Source organism: Sander lucioperca, chromosome 2 (genome assembly GCF_008315115.2).
Source record: "Sander lucioperca isolate FBNREF2018 chromosome 2, SLUC_FBN_1.2, whole genome shotgun sequence".
Lineage (NCBI taxonomy): Eukaryota > Metazoa > Chordata > Actinopteri > Perciformes > Percidae > Sander > Sander lucioperca.
Genome location: NC_050174.1, coordinates 34,369,134 through 34,387,862, shown reverse-complemented (window position 1 = coordinate 34,387,862; position 18,729 = coordinate 34,369,134). Strand labels below are relative to the sequence as shown.

The following is an 18,729-nucleotide window of genomic DNA, read 5'->3' as shown; positions in this document are numbered from 1 at the left end:
TCCTACACACTGGACCTTTAAATCGGGATGAGAGCGGACAACAGCCCCGGGGACACGACACATCCACAGTTAGCCAGCAGCCAGCCAATATTATTAACTTACAGCAATCGAAATCCAGCCAGCACAAACTCCAGCGCTGGGTGGTAACTATGCTTAAGGCAGTAACAGAAAGTTTTAATGATCCGTCGGGGAAACCGACCATATCGCAATATCGCAATTATGTGGGCAAACTGCAGTTATTTTATCAGAATGACATGAATAAACGTTAACTAAACATTACTGTACATAACGTGGATAAAACTGTAATGGATAAACTCATCCGTGAACAAATATATTTTAATGGCAATTGTGTTAAACAACGAAAACTACAACTCCCATAACCCCGCACCACTTCACGACGTCATAAAAAGTTTGTGTTTCCATCCATTGTTTTGATTCAGAGACCCCTAGCAGCAAAAAATTACTTATAGTACGTTATAAAATAAAAAGCATTACCCAGAATAGAGAGCCGAAGTCCCGCCCCTTCCGGTGGACGTCATAGGACCTTAATTCGGAAAAAATATGAACGGTAGTGAACGGGGAGAGGCGAGTTATTTTTTGATCCCATTTGAATTGAGCCATGGATTACAAATATGATGTTCGTCAATTTAAAAAAACAAAAAAATTTCAGCTGAAGAAAGTCTGTTATCCGTAGGTTTGTCATATGACCACTTAGTTTAGTGTGAAACCGCTCAGTGAACTACATCTCTCGTCTCGCACAATTGACGTCACCTAGCTTGATGCTAAACTTGCTCCCTAGCTAGCTAGCTAGCTTAGCTCTGTTCCACAACACATGTAACGTTATCGTACCTGATGTGTTTTATCCAGTGAAGTGTTTTCAGCAGATAAGCAAGAACAAGCAAGATCCTGTGCTCATTTGAGTAACGTTACACCCCGGTACGATACACACAGACATCGTAGCTTCAGAGAGACGTCATCCATGAGACTTTGAAGGATGAAGTCTTTCTAATTACGTATTTTCACAGTCTTATACTGAAAAATTATCTTTTAAATTGACAAACATCATATTTGTAATCCATGGCTCTATTGAAACAGGATCAAAAAATTATTAATTATCTCTCCATTGACTCTTGTTCATATTTTTTCGAAAGATAGGTCCCATTGGCCGGAAGTAGAAGGGCGTGACTTCGGCTCTCTATACTTGCAATACATTTGGTCGGCGTGGCTTGGGGCACAGTCGCCGTGGGGGAAAACAATCCCTTCTCCCTCAAAGAAACAACCGCTAACAAGGTCTACACTCATTAATTAAAATTGTTTGTTTTCCCCCATGGCATAAACGGAAATGGCGTTTTAGTGGGCGTTCCCAGTAAGGCCGACCGAGTCTATATAAAGACTTGCATTTCTGTAGCTTTATTCCAACTGCCATCCTTACCTCTTTAAATGATAAACCCTTTCTAGAGTGGCAGCTGTGAAGTGATCACAGAGGAGGCATCTGCTGCCCTGAGGAAGGCCAACAAGTGGGCCCAGTCTGGCCTGATAGTGAGTGTTGGACCGCCTGTGGAGACCGTAGCTCAGGAGGCCGCTGGAGGCATCACCACCGGTGACAAGAAGAAAACTGCTCAGACCGCTGTGTGCAGGGACAGGAACGCTGATCTGGCCAGGTACGGAAACAACAAGTCCCTCTTTCCTGTATATAAGATTTCTTCATTATTTATTAAGTATTTTTACTTGCACTAATATTCCAATAGTATTCAGAATATGACCGTATTCTGAATTTCATACAGGTCATGTAAACAACATATTCTGTTTGGGTTTCCTGAATAAGGACTTTCTGAATTCATCATTTTCTGATTAAGACGTGGGATATTCTGGTATTATTCAGGTTTTAGAAGCATTTTTTGGACATGTGTACAGCGCATTCAGAATCTGTATGTGCGTTGCTATGGTTACTGTACACAAACCAACCAGCCGACAGTTTGCAGGGCTGCGGTAGAGATGCACGGCCAAAGAAGGAGAAACACAGCTACTTTTAAACATTATGAAAGAATTAGATATCAACAGGTTTGTGGATATGAGCCGACCTTTTCTAGAAGCTGGTTGAAGGAATGAAAGAGAGACGCTGTGTTCACACGCTCCAACAAGTCCTCCACCGCTGGAAAACTTTGAAAATGTCCTGGAATATTGTGTGCATGTAATTAAACTCAGTTCTAGTCATCAGTAAACAGGTAGTGGTGTTTTTCTCATTTCTAAAATTGTCTTGAACAGGTCAGACCCTGTCAGGCCGTTCATCAGTGGCCATGTTGCCAATAGTATGGCTGCTGAGGTCATTGCTCTGCTGCATAGCCTGCTCACTGCCCCCGAGTCCAACACCGCTCAGATCTGGACTAGCACTGCTGAAAAGGTAAAATAAAAACCATTATGTGTTTTTGACTATATTACAATGTCTCTGCTCATTAAAGGTAATAATAATAATAAGCTTTATTTGTATAGCGCCTTTCATACACAGAGTGCAGCTCAAAGCGCTTTACATCCAAAACATTTAACACAACTCTCGCAGGGACAAACATAAATGTACAGTTGCACATTTAAAGCACGCAAACGGTACATTTGCACTGCTGCACTGGTATTTTGCTTATTAGTTGACTGAATAATAATAATCACATACATAACATAACATAGCAGGGACAGATACAACATGACATGAAGGAGAGGAGAGGGGAAAAAAGCAACTCTCAGGCTATCCTCATAAAGATAAGAACAGTGTGGGAACAGGAAAAAACACCTCAGCACGTAAGCACGCAAACAGTACATTTGCACTGCTGCACAACATAACATAAATGTACAGTTGCACATTTAGCGGCGAAGGCGTGAGACTGGGGATAGGGTAGGGCCGTTTTGCCTGCTGAGAAACGCACAGCCCGGCAGCCCCACTAGTGTCTCAGTCTGCAGAATGTTATAGCGATAACACAGCACGTTGCCGTGGTGACACCCTTGAACAAGAAAGGTACACTGAGTTCCTGCACGACGTCACTTCTGTTGACGTTCCAAGTAAATACCAAACAAAACAGAGCGAGCTCACCCCTCCCCCCATGTTTCTGTAACTGTCATGACTAACTGACTAAAGCGGGTTTTACACTAGATGCATCCAAGGTGGCGCGCGCCATTGTGACGTCAAAATGACGTAATATCCTGCCGGCCGATTTATGGCGCGCGAGCAGAGGTCGCACACGGCTCTTTTTTTTTTTCAGCGGCGTGCGACAAAGCAGAAACGGGACGCCTGAACGGGTTCGCCGACAACCGGATGCCAGGACTCTCAGAGTGACTGCAAGTCTCTCTTGTAAACTAGTCCATAGAAAGAGTAACGTCGGTAGCCTTTGCTCATTAGCGCCACCTCTGTTCAGGAGAAGACTGCAACTAGTGTCGCGAGCACCAGCGCGGGTATAAATAGTCACGGCGATCCCATGACGTCACATTTGTACGCGCCAGCTGGGCTGCGTCCAGTATAATTCTTGCTTAACTGTCACTAACCCCCACCCCCTCCCCCAACCATCTTGTCAGTGATTGGCTGGAGTGGTTTGTTGTATTTTGGTGCACAGCCTGTGCCTCTAGTGTTTGATTGACGTTTACGACCCCTGTGTTGTCTCCCGAGACCGGGCTTTTTCACGGTGTGTTCAGGGGGCAGGCAGCTAGAGGATCAAGGAGAGATGACCACGATTTGAGACAAAAATTAAATTGCGCTGAAACCATGCAGGAACTCATAGTGCACCTTTAATGGTCACTAATAACTTGTTGACATGGATGTGATTCTATATGATACTACTTCTTTATAATAATGCTTTCTCCTTTGGGGTTTGTGCTAGGTTCTCTCCCGGGCCCTGATGTTTATCCCTCAGCTGGGGAAGTACGCTGAGAGTATTCTGGAGAATGGGAGCAGCAGTGGCAGGAAACTGGCTAAGCTGCAGGCAATTGGCAGACAAGCTGTTGCTGCACTTTGTGCCCTCGGGGGCTTCAAAGAAACTATCAAGATCGGCTCAGAGGTCCAGGTTAGTTAAGGGAGACGAATCAAGCTACATCTACACTACAACGTTTTCATTTTTAAGTAGAGCTTTGAGACAAAAATGATCTCTGTCCACACAAGAGTTTTAGCCCCAGTTGCAGAACTTATCTCCGTCCGTATTAACACATCTGACATCACATATCACATGACCATTCACACACACACACACACACACACACACTGGGCATGTGCATGCCGGTGTAAACAGAAAGCAGATTGTCTGTTACTCTGCGGTTGAAAATCATGGATGTAGACGTTAAAAATACAGAAATTACTTTGGAGAAAGAACAACAACGATGAAAAGTAAGAGCAGGGATTTATTATCTTGGACGTGCGTCATTGTTTCCAAAAGTCTCCGTTTGTGTCCGTCCAGACTACGAAGCAACCCCGGAGTTTTCAAACCGAAACGGTGGTAGCAGTGTTTCCAAATGTCTCCGTTTTAGGGGCTCGGAAACGCAGCAACAAAGCAAAAGATATTAATTTTTAAACCAAAACGCAGTCGTGTGGTAGTAGCCTCAGTGAACATGCTTTACTTTTGCACCATCTCATGCTGTAATTTGCATCCTAGATGAAATAATTTTATTATGTCCTCACCTTTTTCCCTCGAAAGCTTTAAAATGTTAAATGTTGACAGAATATCCTGTGATTCCTCTGCTCTGAAGGTGGTAGGGAAAGGAGTGCTGGGCAGTGTCGGCATAGTTATGTCCATCAATGAGCAGGAGGGCATCGCTACCGTCAAGTTCCCTTGTGGCGAGTACAGGAGAGCTTGCCAAGCCTCAGACACCCTGACAGTACCTATATCACGCCTCTGCACACCCAGATCTGAGGTATAGGTCTCAGCATCAAACACAACACTACTTATTTCCAGTAAAATATCAGCTTCAGTCTCATTCGTATCTCTTTCACTCCCCACCTATCCCCAACAGGCGCTCCCTCTCTATAAGCTCTCAATCACAGAAAAGGTGGTACAAGCAGTGCAGTCCATGCTTCTGCCACACGAGGGAAGTCTCTCCATTCACACTTCTCTGCCAGCTACAGGCGATGGCTCCAGCCCGGTCATGGCTGCCGTACGCCTGCTGGCTGAAATCAGAACCCGGTTAGTAAACATTCATGTAAATTAACACTTCCGTTTCAGCCTTTCTTTTGACACCTCTCCAAGTTTTAATCAGTTTTAACTTGATTTCACTGATGGGAAAAATACAGTAATTATGCAGCAGCATACTGTGAAATTACAGTAATTTGTGGACATTTACTGTGAAATTACAGTAATTTATGGACATTTACTGTGAAATTACAATAATATATTGACATTTATTGTGAAATTGCAGTAATTTATAGACATTTATTGTGCGATTACAGTAAAATATGGACATTTACTGTGAAATTACAATAAAATATATATAAGTTTATTGTGAAATGACCGTAATATATGGACATTTACTGTGAAATTACAGTCATGTATAGACATTTATTGTGCGATTACAGTAATATATTGACATTTATTGTGAAATTACAGTAAAATATGGACATTTACTGTGAAGTAATCGTTAGATTGAGTAATTCCGCAGCAGCACACTGTGAAATTACAATAAAATGTGAGGTCACAGTATACAGCACAGTCTACAGTCATTTCATGCAGCTGTGTCCAGTAATTTACTTTAAATGTGCAGTCAAATAATTTAGGGTGTACACAGCTTCAGCATGTCTCCCTGAAACTATCTGACGACGGTTAAAAGTTGATTAGTGTTGTTTTTAATCTGCTGTAATGAAAATGTAGGGACCTGAAACCCTGTAAAAACTCAGATTATGTGATAATTTAACACATGTAATGGCAGATTGACGGCAAACGCCAAAGATTGGACGAAGGTCACCATGTTTTGAATGTTTTTCAGGGCATGCCTGGTGATGGCGCAGCTCCTGGAGGATAGCTCCTTCTGCGAGGAGTTCATCCAGCAGTGTCCCGCTGCTGTGGAGGTTCTCAACCTGGTCGCCCAGGAGTGCAGCCCTGGTGAGCATACATACTGACATGTCAGCACCCAAAACCTTTCAGTACAGCAGGGGGTCTTCGACGTTTTTAGGCCAATTGTAAGAGACAAAGAGCAGGGACCCCCTACTACATATATTGTATAAAATTAAGTTGCATATTAAAGGCATACTATGCAGTTTCCGTTTTTTGTCAAACAGCGACCCCTAGAGTCGCTGTGAAGTACTTGTATTTAATGTTACTGTCGTATGCAGAACCGTCTCTGCACTCACGGCCTGATCCCCTCCCCCCCCCTTCTCTCAAGATTTAGCGGGGCGCCACCTACCAAACTTGCATTGCTTGTTTTGCAAGCGGCGTCCCCCCCCCTGCTTGGCTATCAGGATGATTCGCCCCACTAGGAGTTTGTTTACCATCACAATGACTTCGAAGCTGTTATATTAAGGTACACATCTTGCATAGTGTGCCTTTAAACTGGGCCTACAATAACATGTTGGCGGCCTAAAGCAGTTATGCGTACCTTTTTAGTGTGTAGAATTCTAAGCTATTAAAATAATAATTGTTGGCATGATTTTGTAAATCATGTTTTAACGTTAAAACATGTGGCAGATTAACAGTGCCTGCAGATGGCTACCATCTGACCTTACATATAGGCCAGTAAGCCTATCATTAATGATTTTTGTTTCACAAATAGGCTGATTTCTATTTGCTAATATTATGTTGGACTCAGGTTAAGACTTTTTAAAAACTTTCAAAGAATTGACAATAATTTGGTGCCCCCCCCCCCCCTGCAGTTACTCTGAGGACCCCGTGTTGAAGATCCCTGATTTACAGTATAATGAAATGTGTGTCCGACAAAGTTGTGTCATCTTGTGCAGGGGAGCGTCTCGGCATGGTCGAGGCTCAGTGTGAACGAGTGAGAATGCTGTACCGGGACTGTGCTCGGCCGCCTCCTCCTCCACTGCAGACAGACAGACGCCAGGTGGGAGTTACCAGATTTATAGCATAGTTTGAAACCTAATTTGTGTTTTTATTTATTTTAGAAAAAAGGTATTTTGTTTGCAGAGACGGAAAAAGAGATAACTTGAACCTCTTAAATCTGTTGAATACAACTTTTTAATTGAGTGACACCTTAATGCTTCTTCAAAGACATTTTGATTAGAGCTGCAACTTACTGATTAATTTCATCCTCGATTTAATACGTGGAGTAGTTTCTTGATTAACGGATTTGTTGTTTGGTCTCTCAAAATGTCAGAAAATTGTGTCTCCCAAAGCCCAAGAAGACGTCCTCAAATGTCTTGTTTTTGTCCCCAACTCAAAGATATTCAGTTTACTGTCACAGAGGAGAGAAGACACTAAAACATATTCACAATTAATTCCAGGGAAGTTTTCCGGTTTTTTTTATTAAAAAACGAGTCAAACCGTTTAATAGATTATCAAAATAGTTGGCGATTTATGTAATAGTTGACAACTAATCGATTAATCGTTGCCGCTCTGTTTTTGATCAGTTTCACAGTCAGATTTATGGGCTCCATTTTTGTCTCCTTATCCCTTCGATGTGCTTCTCTCATCAGCCCAAGGAGATCACTTGGTGTCCATCTCGAGTCTTCCCTCCAGTCCGTGCCTGCATGTTCTCATCCCGTCTGACCTCGGTCACCTTCTTGGCTGATCCGAGTGCTGGAGGAGGGCTGCCCAGAGGCACCTTCATCTACGCCACCTGTCCTGTACCAATTCAGGTGGCTACATGCATTAATATATACTATATGTTACAGCCATTACAATGATGTGTGTTATTATGTTTGTACATGTGCATTGCAGCCATATGGGTGTGCTCTCCAGCAGGTAATTGAGACTGGATGAGCAAAACATCTCACAGAACCAGTCATGTCAGTGGCAATAGCTCAGTCCGTAGGGAGTTGGGTCGGGAACTGGAGGGTCGCTGGTTCAAATCCCCGACTGAAGTACAGAGTGTGGACTGGTAGCTGGGAGAGGTGCCAGTTCACCTCCTCATTACAATTGTAATTTCCCCACTGGGCATCAATTTAAAAAAATAATGTAGAATGTACCCGTTGTTTGTTGAAATAAATGGTAAATCACAGGCAAAAGAGGGGGGAATTATTGAGTGGACGCGTCCAACTAGCTACCCCTGTTCTAGTGCGTCACCAAAGCCATCATCATTTCATTTGACCGTGTATTTGTGAGATAAAATCATGCACCGATACCGCCCCCTTTCTAAACTCTTCCATTTAATCACAACACACTAGTCAGTCTGAAGAGCACCTTCAGCGACAGACTCCTACTCCCACAATGCACCACAGGTGGTCTAACTACCACTGAGTGTTACACGCTTAAAGTGTCAAAACTGGACTCGCAACACATATCTCCACATCACATCTCGATCTTGATATTCTCGGACAATTATGTACAACATTTACTCGGTGCAATAATTTATCAGTTACATGTGCAATATCTGTTATTTATTCCTTGCTGCTACTTATATTCACACTGTACTTTATTTATGTTCATACTGCACTACAATAGCATTTGTAAAATCCAATGTTTTAGCAAGATAATCTTTTTAACCTAATCTTACCTCACATCTACTTAACGTTTTTATTTCTTGCACTGTAGCTATGTTACTTAACGTTACTTTTTATACTTATTGACTCGCTCTTTTCTTACTCTTATTTTTACCTTAAATTTGACTGTGAGCAACTGAACAATTTCCCTGAGGGGATCAACAAAGTGTTCTGATTCTGATTACTTCTCTTTGTCCCTACAGGCCCCGTCTTTTTACTGGGAGATAGAAATTGTCTCCTATGGAGACTCTGAGGAGGACAGCGGCCCGATTGTGTCCTTTGGTTTTGCCACTGAGGCGGAGAAGAGAGACGGAGCATGGACCAACCCTGTCGGCACTTGTCTGTTTCATAAGTACGTTTGCCTGCATATTAACTCTGAGATCCTTTTCCCACTGCTCTGTCTCTGACTTGAGTGCTGACTGCTACCTTTCTCTTCTGTGTTGTTCCATCTCTGTCTGTCTGTGTGTGCCAGTAATGGTAGGGCAGTGCATTATAATGGCTCCAGTCTGCTGCAGTGGAAGAGTGTCAGGCTGGATGTGGCTCTACTTCCCGGTGAGACAGGAGACAAATTATCTCTCTCTTCATACACATTCTACTGCCTCATTTCTTTGATTTAGTCAACTTAGAAATCCATACAGCAATGTATGTTATCAATTTCAACATACATTGTATTTTCAACTCCTTAAAAGCATTGTATCTTATCTTATCTGGCTGCTCTTTCAATAAAAGAAAAGCTATTTTGCAAGCAGATCTTGCTTCCTTAACTCAAGCTGCATCTAGTTTTAGCATGTTTTGAAGTATGCCATTACCTCTTAGCATTGAGACGTAACTGAGAATGTGACCCTGCGTTTGTATAAACACAGGCGACGTGGCTGGAATCGGCTGGGAGCGTTCGGAGGGCACTCCTCCCCCCCCTGGTCAGGCCCCTAAAGGCAGGGTCTACTTTACCTACTGTGGCCAGCGGCTTGGCCCCATCCTGGAGGATGTAGCTGGAGGAATGTGGCCCCTGGTTCACATTCAAAAAAAGGTGGGTTTCTGTCGACTAAAGTGACATTGAAAGCTTTATATTTAAACTGTTGTTTAAGGGTGATTTAGTTTTTTGTTTTGTTTTTTTTTTTAACCTGGACCCTATTTTCCCATTATTTTGATTCTAAGTGACTGATGAGAACAGTAACTAATATGTATCATAACTTAAAGGGCAATTGAGCACCGCCAGTTAGCGTCCACTAAAAGTTCTGTTGTTGCCGCTGACAGACTCAGATTATTATTCTAAGTGTCTGACAACATTATGAAAGGATCCCTACAGAGATAGACCTTTTAGTTAAAGAGTAAGATCCTTTTAGTTTAACATGAAACAGCCCTGAAATCTCCAATGCCAAACCCACCAGACTCCATGTAAATAATCAGTAATTTTATCAGCGTAAAACACACTTCATTCAAAGTGGACAGAAGGCAAGGCAAGGCAGCTTTATTTGTATAGCACATGTCAGCAACAGGACAATTCAAAGTGCTTTACACGAAAACCGATTAAAAAACATTTAAAACAGATAAAATACGAGAATAAAAGTTACAGTGCAGTATAAGAAATGAAACATTGAAGAGCAATTAAAACAGTTAAATATATAAAAGCAGATAAAATAGGAATTTCTCTTTATATGCTTATATAGATTGTCATACAGTGTCAACAATGCAACTTCAGTATAAGAAATTAACAGTTATTTAAAGAAAGGCAACATAAAGGAGAAACTAAATAAAACTACCAAAATCCGTCTTGGTTCATCTTTTCACTGTTCCAACAATCACCACTCTGGTTTGGTTGAAATAAACCCTTAATTCACCCATTTACATGTGGAGATATGCTGGCTCTATACACGCTAAAAGTACTGATTATTTACATGGAGTCTGGTGGAAATATGCTGGCTCTATACACGCTAAAAGTACTGATTATTTACATGGAGTCTGGTGGAAATATGCTGGCTCTATACACGCTAAAAGTACTGATTATTTACATGGAGTCTGGTGGAAATATGCTGGCTCTATACACGCTAAAAGTACTGATTATTTACATGGAGTCTGGTGGAAATATGCTGGCTCTATACACGCTAAAAGTACTGATTATTTACATGGAGTCTGGTGGAAATATGCTGGCTCTATACACGCTAAAAGTACTGATTATTTACATGGAGTCTGGTGGAAATATGCTGGCTCTATACACGCTAAAAGTCCTGATTATTTACATGGAGTCTGGTGGAAATATGCTGGCTCTATACACGCTAAAAGTCCTGATTATTTACATGGAGTCTGGTGGAAATATGCTGGCTCTATACACGCTAAAAGTCCTGATTATTTACATGGAGTCTGGTGGGTTTGGTGATGGTGATTTCGGGGCTGTTTAATGTTAAACAAAAAGGATCTTACTCCTTAACAAAAAGGTCTATCTCTGTAGGGATCCTTTCATAATGTTGTCAGACACTACAAACAGACACAGAATAATAATCTGAGTCTATCAACAACAGAACTTTTAGTGGACGCTAACGGACGCTGAACATCTGTCCTGTAGGGTTACATTACAGCCCACAGCTCTCGGTTACAGCGTTCTCACTCAACACTGGACCAGTTTCAAAGACTTGTTCAGATTAGTCACTTAGACACCAATGCATCGGAAAATAGGGTCCAGGTTAAAAAAAAATACCAAAATTACCCTCCAAGCTATACTGGTTCATCACTTATATTTATTATGTATTATACTGTATACTTTCCTCTCAGGATTGATGAAGTTAATCTTCTATTTTTCTTTCCATTGTTTTTTTAGAACTCAAAGATCCGTGCCAACTTTGGAAGCCGGCCATTTGCATACGCAGAAGGTCAAGCACACAGAAACGCGGCTGACTTGTGTGTAGATCTTGCAGAAGAAATAAGTGCAAATTTCGAAGCACTGCCCTTTGCTATGGCCTCAGACAGCGATAATGATGCAGGTGCAAGCGTTACCTCGGACTCTGGCTCACATGGACCACCTTGTCGGATTGCAGCCGTGGCAGTTGCCCAACAACGTATGTTTATTATCTTCATTTTAACCTTAGGCTGCTTTCACATACACTCAGGCGGTCGTCAGGCGGTCCTGCGACAACGCAAGTCTTCCCATCCATTTTGAATTGGGGTAATGTGTAATGGCGGTGGGGGACGCACGGGGGAGCTGAAAAAATCTGCAGCGGTCTGTGGCGAATAGTTGAGACGGATTCACTTTTTGGAGAAACGCAGCCTGACGTCATGCTGCGTAGGGCTGCACGATATGAGGAAAATATCTAATTCCAATTATTTTGACTGATATTGCGATTGCCATATGATTCACGATATTGAAGGGAATGATCATTTTTGTTGAAAAAAAAATAAAAAAAAATTGAAGTGTTTTGTGACACATTTTGCCATTAAGAAATATTGCGCCTCCCTGCGATTTGGATATAGCACTAGTTCATATTGCGATTTCGATAATATTGCGATTAATTGTGCAGCCCTAATGCGGCGGTGGCCAGTCATGTGCGCGTGGAACAGACTTCTCTGTGTGTTTTGAGGCAGTGTGAGAGTCCCAAACAGGAAACAGGAAACATCACTGCCTCTATTGCTGCCACGAGAAAGTTTTAAAACAGAAAAAGTGAACTGCCCGAGAGTGGAACAGCTGACTGTTTCCTCAGTCCCTCCGTCTCTTTTCTTTCTCTCTTCCTCAAGGAAACGAAGCTGCCTTCAAGTGTGGTCAGAAACGTCAAGCTCTATAAACAATCTGACAGAAAAATGATTGTCAACTATAAAGTCTACTTCTACTACATTAGGGGGTTACAGAACAAATTATTTGTTTAAGCGATACTCTCACACTGCCACACAACCCTGCGGCAAATCCCCTGAATGCCTGATCTAGTGTTACAAACGCTTGTCCTCATAAAAGTGCTGCCTTTTCCTTTAAGCTCTTCAATTTTCCATAAATATCATCTAAATATATATATATATATATATAGGGAGTGCACTACGCTGATACAATGTTGTGTATCATTTGTTAAACCTGCATTTTCTGTTTCTGTTCGTCGTTTCCTGTTGGTACAGAGTACAACAGCGACCTGTCGTGCCATTACAAATTCGAGCTGAGCTACGAGAACCTGGTCACCTCTGGGCCGGACCCGCACCCTCCTCCTATCGCAGATGATGAGAGTGACGATGAGGATGATGATGATGTCCCAAGAGTGAGTTGGGGCCTCCACTTCTCCACACTTCTCATCTGTTAATGTTGACTTCCAAATTCATTTGAAGTTTGCACTCTTCGTTGTTGTTGATGTGTGTGTGTCTGACCCTAGGAGGACCACTACGCCTTGCTGGTAAAGGCCTGGGAGACCAAAGTGTTCCCTACCATTCGTAGGCGGTTCCGTAACGAAGCTGAGAGGAAATCTGGCCTGGACCAAATCAAAGGAGCTCTGCAGCTAGGTAAAGAATGAAAGAAAAGCATTCAAACATAACTTAGCCTAAGCATTTTTGGGGCCCTATTTTAACGATTTAATTGCACGCCGTGAAGCGCCTGGCGCAGGTGCGTTTAGGGCATGTCCAAATCCACTTTAGCTTGTTTGACGGGTTTGAGGGTTGTACCTTGGAGCATTGCTATTATGATGGAGGATTTGCACCGTAATATTTTTATTTGTAATCTTATGCGTGTGTGTGTGTGTGTGTGTGTGTGTGTGCTGCTGTGTGTCCCTGTGTGTGTAACAACAAGCATAGTGTGCGCGGGCTGTGCACGAGCCTAGGAGCATTTTACTAATGCTCTGTTAAAATAACAATGAAATGCTGCGTTATTGACTTTAGACCAGGTTTTTGTTGGTCAATGGCGCGATCACTTTCTGCTGCCTCAAGATAGCAATACTCCCAGAATGTACCTGAACACACCTCCCTGTAAGACCAGCACGCCCAGAATGCACCTGAACACACCTCCCTGTAAGACCAGCACGCCCAGAATGTACCTGAACACACCTCCCTGTAAGACCAGCACGCCCAGATGACCTGAACACCCTCCCTGTAAGACCAGCACGCCCAGAATGCACCTGAACACACCTCCCTGTAAGACCAGCACGTCCAGAATGCACCTGAACACACCTCCCTGTAAGACCAGCACGCCCAGAATGCACCTGAACACACCTCCCTGTAAGACCAGCACGCCCAGAATGTACCTGAACACACCTCCCTGTAAGACCAGCACGCCCAGAATGTACCTGAACACACCTCCCTGTAAGACCAGCACGCCCAGAATGTACCTGAACACACCTCCCTGTAAGACCAGCACGCCCAGAATGCACCTGAACACACCTCCCTGTAAGACCAGCACGCCTATGGGCGCACAGATGGGAGCAGGTGCATTTGCTGTTTAAACGACGTGGACGCTGGACGGGAAATTGACAACTGCGTCGGTCTTAAACTAGCAAAGACACTTGCGCCGGGCTTTGCGCTGCGCTGTGCCGGGTGCAAGATAGGGCCCTGAGTGTGAAAGTTAAGGTAAGCTTGGAATTTTAGATTAGATTAGATAAGATAGACTTTATTGATCCCAAATTGGGAAATGTCAGCAAAAGCTACTGCAGCAAAAGATCTGACACATAGAACACATACAGAATATACAAGAAATAAAAAATAGGATAGAATACAAGAACAACTATTCAAAAAATTAAATACAAGAGGAAATAATACAAGGAAATAATGTATATATAAATTGGGGATAAAAATGTACAACTATTTAAATAGTATTTAAATGTTAGTAAAAACCTATATTTGTGCAATTGTAGGATCAGACTTTTAGGGGGCTCCGCCCCTGATGAGAATGTGACACAGATACAGTGCCCCTGCTAAATCAGTAATTTCATTAGGCGCTAATCTCTGAGCTACTGAACAACAACGTCAGCTAACCTGACCCTGACACTTATAAGTCTCAGTAATAACGACCAATTTTGACACAATGTTCTAATTTTCAGCAATTTTCGTTGCTTACGTTTCATCTGGGTTCTAATCTGCTCCATGAAATGACCAACTTCTTCTCTGGGGACTACCAACGTTAAACTTCACAACCGTCTCCTGTTCTCCCTCTGACAGATCAGAGAGAGACTCAGCCAAAGGCGGGAGTCTGGCTCAACCTCCTCCGATTGGCCAACACTACGTTTTTGTTAACCCTTTCCTTGACTGGGTTACAGGTGCATAGCATCGGCGACAGCCACACAGGATATTAAACCTGTTTCAAGCTCTTTGAACCTGTAATTGTTTGTACTCACTAACAGACAAGTTCACAAACTCTAACTTGAAGCACTAAAATTGATTTGCCCCCCTAAAAAGGGTCTAAAATCGCTCATGTTCTTAGAGAAGCTGCTCCGTTGTTGGACCAGTGCAGGATGGAGTGGATTTCCTGCACAAATGTGGTTAATATAAATTAAACAAGGACAACTTTGAGAGTGTTTGTCTCTGTGGTGTATTTCGCTGACAACAGGCATGGTGGACATTGCAAGACAGACAGTGGAGTTCCTGTATGAAGAGAATGGCGGCATTCCTCGGGACCTCTACCTCCCTACCATCGAGGATATTAAGGACGAGGCCAACAAGTTCACTATTGACAAAGTTCGCAAAGGTACCGTTCACCTACATCCCTATCCCTACGCACTGTTAAATGAGATCATTTCAGGGTAAATTTCAAGTAAGCACTGTATTAAAACTGTTGATTTGACATATCAAACTCGTCTTTGGGTCTCTGCTAACTATTTTACCCTCACGATAAATTTCTCACTCAACACAGGCTTGACTGTAGTCATCCGCTCTCCGGACAGCAACAATACCAACAGCACCACAGGAGGGACAGCCCTGCCCAAGTTTGCTATCCGGGGCATGTTAAAGACCTTTGGTTTGCACGGGGTGGTGCTGGATGTGGACTCTGTAAGTAGAAATACTTGATTCTTCAGTGTTTGAGCCATGTTTGGACATGTATTTATAATAGGGCTGGGTGAAAATAATTGATTCTCAAATTAAAATCGATCTTTGTTTGAGTGATCTGATATCAATGAACAATATCCTGGATTTACCTTTTAATATAGTATGCCTTTTGACCGTGGATGTATAAGTGCATCACGTGACACACACAGGACTTTCAAGCCGGGCAGTTTGTGTCCCGGAAGTAGTTACGTTTTCACCCAGGAAACCGTTTGAGGGTTTGCTTCTTGCTTGTACAATTCACAGCAGGAGTTCTCAGAGAATCTCTCTCTTTTTTTAATATCCAATAGGGGTGCACGATTCAGAAAATGTCACGATTTCAATATTGATTTTTAGGCTCAAGATTTTTTCGATTTAAAAAACGATTCACAATATGTAAACGTAGTTACTTTTACCATGTGATTGCAGTAGACATACAATTTATTTATTTATTTTTGGAATTCTGTGTATCGATTTTGAATCGGTAGAGCCCTTATTTACAAGTCACATTTGTACCTTTAACAAAACACCAGTTTCCTTCGAACGAAGAAACTTCCAGCAGGCTGGTCACATATCAGTTCAAATAATCATTTCAGGACAAAAAGGACAGACATACCTCGATAATAGATACATGGATTCATGAAAATACTTTTATCGACAAAAGAAAGAAAAACTGCAGAAATGTTTTAGGAACCACTGAAATAACCTTTTCCATAGCCTGACAACAAGCCCCTCCTGTGATCGCTAGAAATTTAGAAAATCCATGAATGTCCAGGAAATACCTGTTGCTCTGCCTGCAGACAGTGAGATTTCTGGCGTGCCGTCCACAGGGCTTCAGAATGCATCCAATGCGAGTAATTTTTAAAACTACTCGCACAGGCACGACCTAGAAATTTGATGACAAATGTGCATTTGTTAAGAAACATTCAATTAAAATGTGACTGTGATCTCAAATAAAAGCAAATTGTAGTTTCTGTATTTATCCCCAAAGCATTATCAATAACGTGTTTAGTTGTTCATTATCAAAATCTGTGTTGCCCGTTCACAAACTTGTCCTTTTTCATGAATATTTACCACCACCATCAATTCCAAGTATTCCTATTGGCTTGAAATTTTACGTTTGCGTTTGCATGAACTGGGGTAGACGCTCCATATTCATGCTCCGTCTTGAAATACGTTAGCTGGTAAGAGACATACAGGACATACTGCTCCACCTTTCACGTTTTCTCTGTCACATGATAAACTCACAGCTGCTGCTAATGCTGCTAACGGGTATCGGAGCTTCCCGGCCCCCGGCAAGTTTGAAGAAGGAAACATGGAGGACCACACGTATTCAAAATCCAAAACCCAATTTCAGGAACAGGAGTCTTCTTCTTCTTCTTCGCCCAGAAAAAGAAAAAGGAGATTGAAAAGAGCAAGAGACCGGCTTTTTGAAGCGTGAAGGCTACCGTAGCTGTAATACCTACTTTGAACTGCGTGGTGCGAGAGAGTTGATTGATATATGATCTCAACGCTAGATGGGAGAAATTCCCACACACTGGACCTTTAACGGTGTGCACCCCTAATTTTTCTGCCTGTGCCCCTGAAATCTTTAAGTTAAGGGCTACAGTGCTCCTACTGAAAAAAAGTTAGTCTGGAGCCCTGATCCATTTTCTCAAAATAAAAACTGAAATATTTTCTATGTGCCTTTTTTGTTATCTTGAACTTGTGCAGGTGAATGAGCTGGTGCAGGTGGAAACCTACCTGCGCAGTGAGGGGGTGCTGGTGAGGTATTGGTATCCTATCGAGATGCTGGAGCGTCCGCCTGCTGGATCTCGACGGACTGCGGCGAATGGCTTAGTCTCACTCGACAGCAGCAACATTCAGATTCACAGGTAGCGTATGCACCTAACGGGGATTAGCATAATGTAAATGCTTTCTGCACCAGCGCTCAAAATGTATAAAATCTGTTTTGAACTGCTTTGCTCTAGGGAACTGCTTCGCTGTGAGAGTGCGCTGGCTCGGTTATACTGTCGTATGGCCCTGCTCAACATCTTTGCCCCGAAGAGTCCCCACACCTTCACTCGTCTCTTCCACATACCTGCTATCCGTGACATCACCCTAGAGCACCTGCAGCTGCTGTCCAATCAGCTGCTGGCTCCACCCCTCCCTGGTGAGTATTAATCTTTCTCGTGAGCAACTGGATCGCTCAGTGACTCCATTTACACGCACATATTGTTCCGGGTTTTGCCCTTATTCTGAAAAAGACAATATTCTGACTAAGCTGTTAACATGGCTAATGTGAATATTCCACTAATATTCCCGTTTACACGCAGCCATGTAAAATAGGATTTTTTCAGAGTTTTCCAGCGGTGGAGGACTTGTTGGAGCGTGTGAACACAGCGTCCCTCTTTCATTCCTTCAACCAGCTTCTAGAAAAGGTCGGCTCATATCCACAAACCTGTTGATATCCAAGTCTTTGATAATGTTTAAAAGCAGCTGTGTTTCTCCTTCTTTTCTTTCGGCCGTGCATCTCTACCACAGCGCTGCAAACTGCCGGCTGGTTGATTTGTGTACAGCAACCATAGCAACGCACAGAGCTGACCGTAAGCCGTAAACATGCAAGAAGCCATAAACTGTCACAAACAGTGCAGTAAAAACCCTGATTGAGACACAGATTCTGAATGCGCTGTACACATGTCCAAAGAATGCCTCTAAAACCTGAATAATACCGACCCATCCCACACGTCTTAATCTGAAAATCCTATATTCAGATAAAGGCCTTATTCTGAATACCCAAACAGAATATGCTGTTTACATGACCCGTATCAAATTCAGAATACTGTCATATTCAGAACAATGGTGTGCATGTAAATGTACTCAGTGTGATGTTAATGGTCATGTGTGTTTCTGTGCTGATTGCGGTGACGTTGTTCTTCCTGCAGATGGGACTATTAGTTCCAGTTCTATCCTTCTGGCCCAGTCGGTGCTTCACAACCTCCAGGGCCAAAGCTGCTCCCCCTCAGAGCTGTTCTACCAGGGCAACGCTCAGCCCATCCAGGAGTGGCTCACCGTGGCCATCACCCGTGCCTTGCATCAAGGAGAGGAAAGCCTGCTGGAGCTCACAAAGCAGATCTGCTGCTTCCTACAGGTCAGCCAAT

The 18,729-nt window shown here is 42.8% G+C and overlaps 1 protein-coding gene across 4 annotated transcripts in view; it reads left to right on the top strand.

Annotated features, from left to right (window-relative positions):
• LOC116054481 (probable E3 ubiquitin-protein ligase HECTD4) overlaps positions 1–18,729 on the top strand; it is a 112,323-nt gene that overhangs the window by 68,952 nt on the left and 24,642 nt on the right. For 2 of the 4 annotated variants that reach the window (XM_031306055.2, XM_031306054.2), the window contains exons 39-57: positions 1,459–1,661; positions 2,266–2,401; positions 3,861–4,043; positions 4,720–4,884; positions 4,984–5,153; positions 5,950–6,065; positions 6,917–7,020; positions 7,613–7,774; positions 8,821–8,969; positions 9,090–9,169; positions 9,481–9,644; positions 11,430–11,667; positions 12,710–12,846; positions 12,958–13,084; positions 15,117–15,254; positions 15,420–15,556; positions 17,303–17,463; positions 17,560–17,741; positions 18,514–18,719. In XM_031306055.2, coding sequence (XP_031161915.1) covers positions 1,459–1,661; positions 2,266–2,401; positions 3,861–4,043; positions 4,720–4,884; positions 4,984–5,153; positions 5,950–6,065; positions 6,917–7,020; positions 7,613–7,774; positions 8,821–8,969; positions 9,090–9,169; positions 9,481–9,644; positions 11,430–11,667; positions 12,710–12,846; positions 12,958–13,084; positions 15,117–15,254; positions 15,420–15,556; positions 17,303–17,463; positions 17,560–17,741; positions 18,514–18,719 — 2,958 coding nt within the window. Of the gene's footprint in view, positions 1–1,458; positions 1,662–2,265; positions 2,402–3,860; positions 4,044–4,719; positions 4,885–4,983; positions 5,154–5,949; positions 6,066–6,898; positions 7,021–7,612; positions 7,775–8,820; positions 8,970–9,089; positions 9,170–9,480; positions 9,645–11,429; positions 11,668–12,709; positions 12,847–12,957; positions 13,085–15,116; positions 15,255–15,419; positions 15,557–17,302; positions 17,464–17,559; positions 17,742–18,513; positions 18,720–18,729 lie in introns of all 4 variants that reach the window. The other 2 variants (XM_031306053.2, XM_031306052.2) reach the window with 1 other exon arrangement.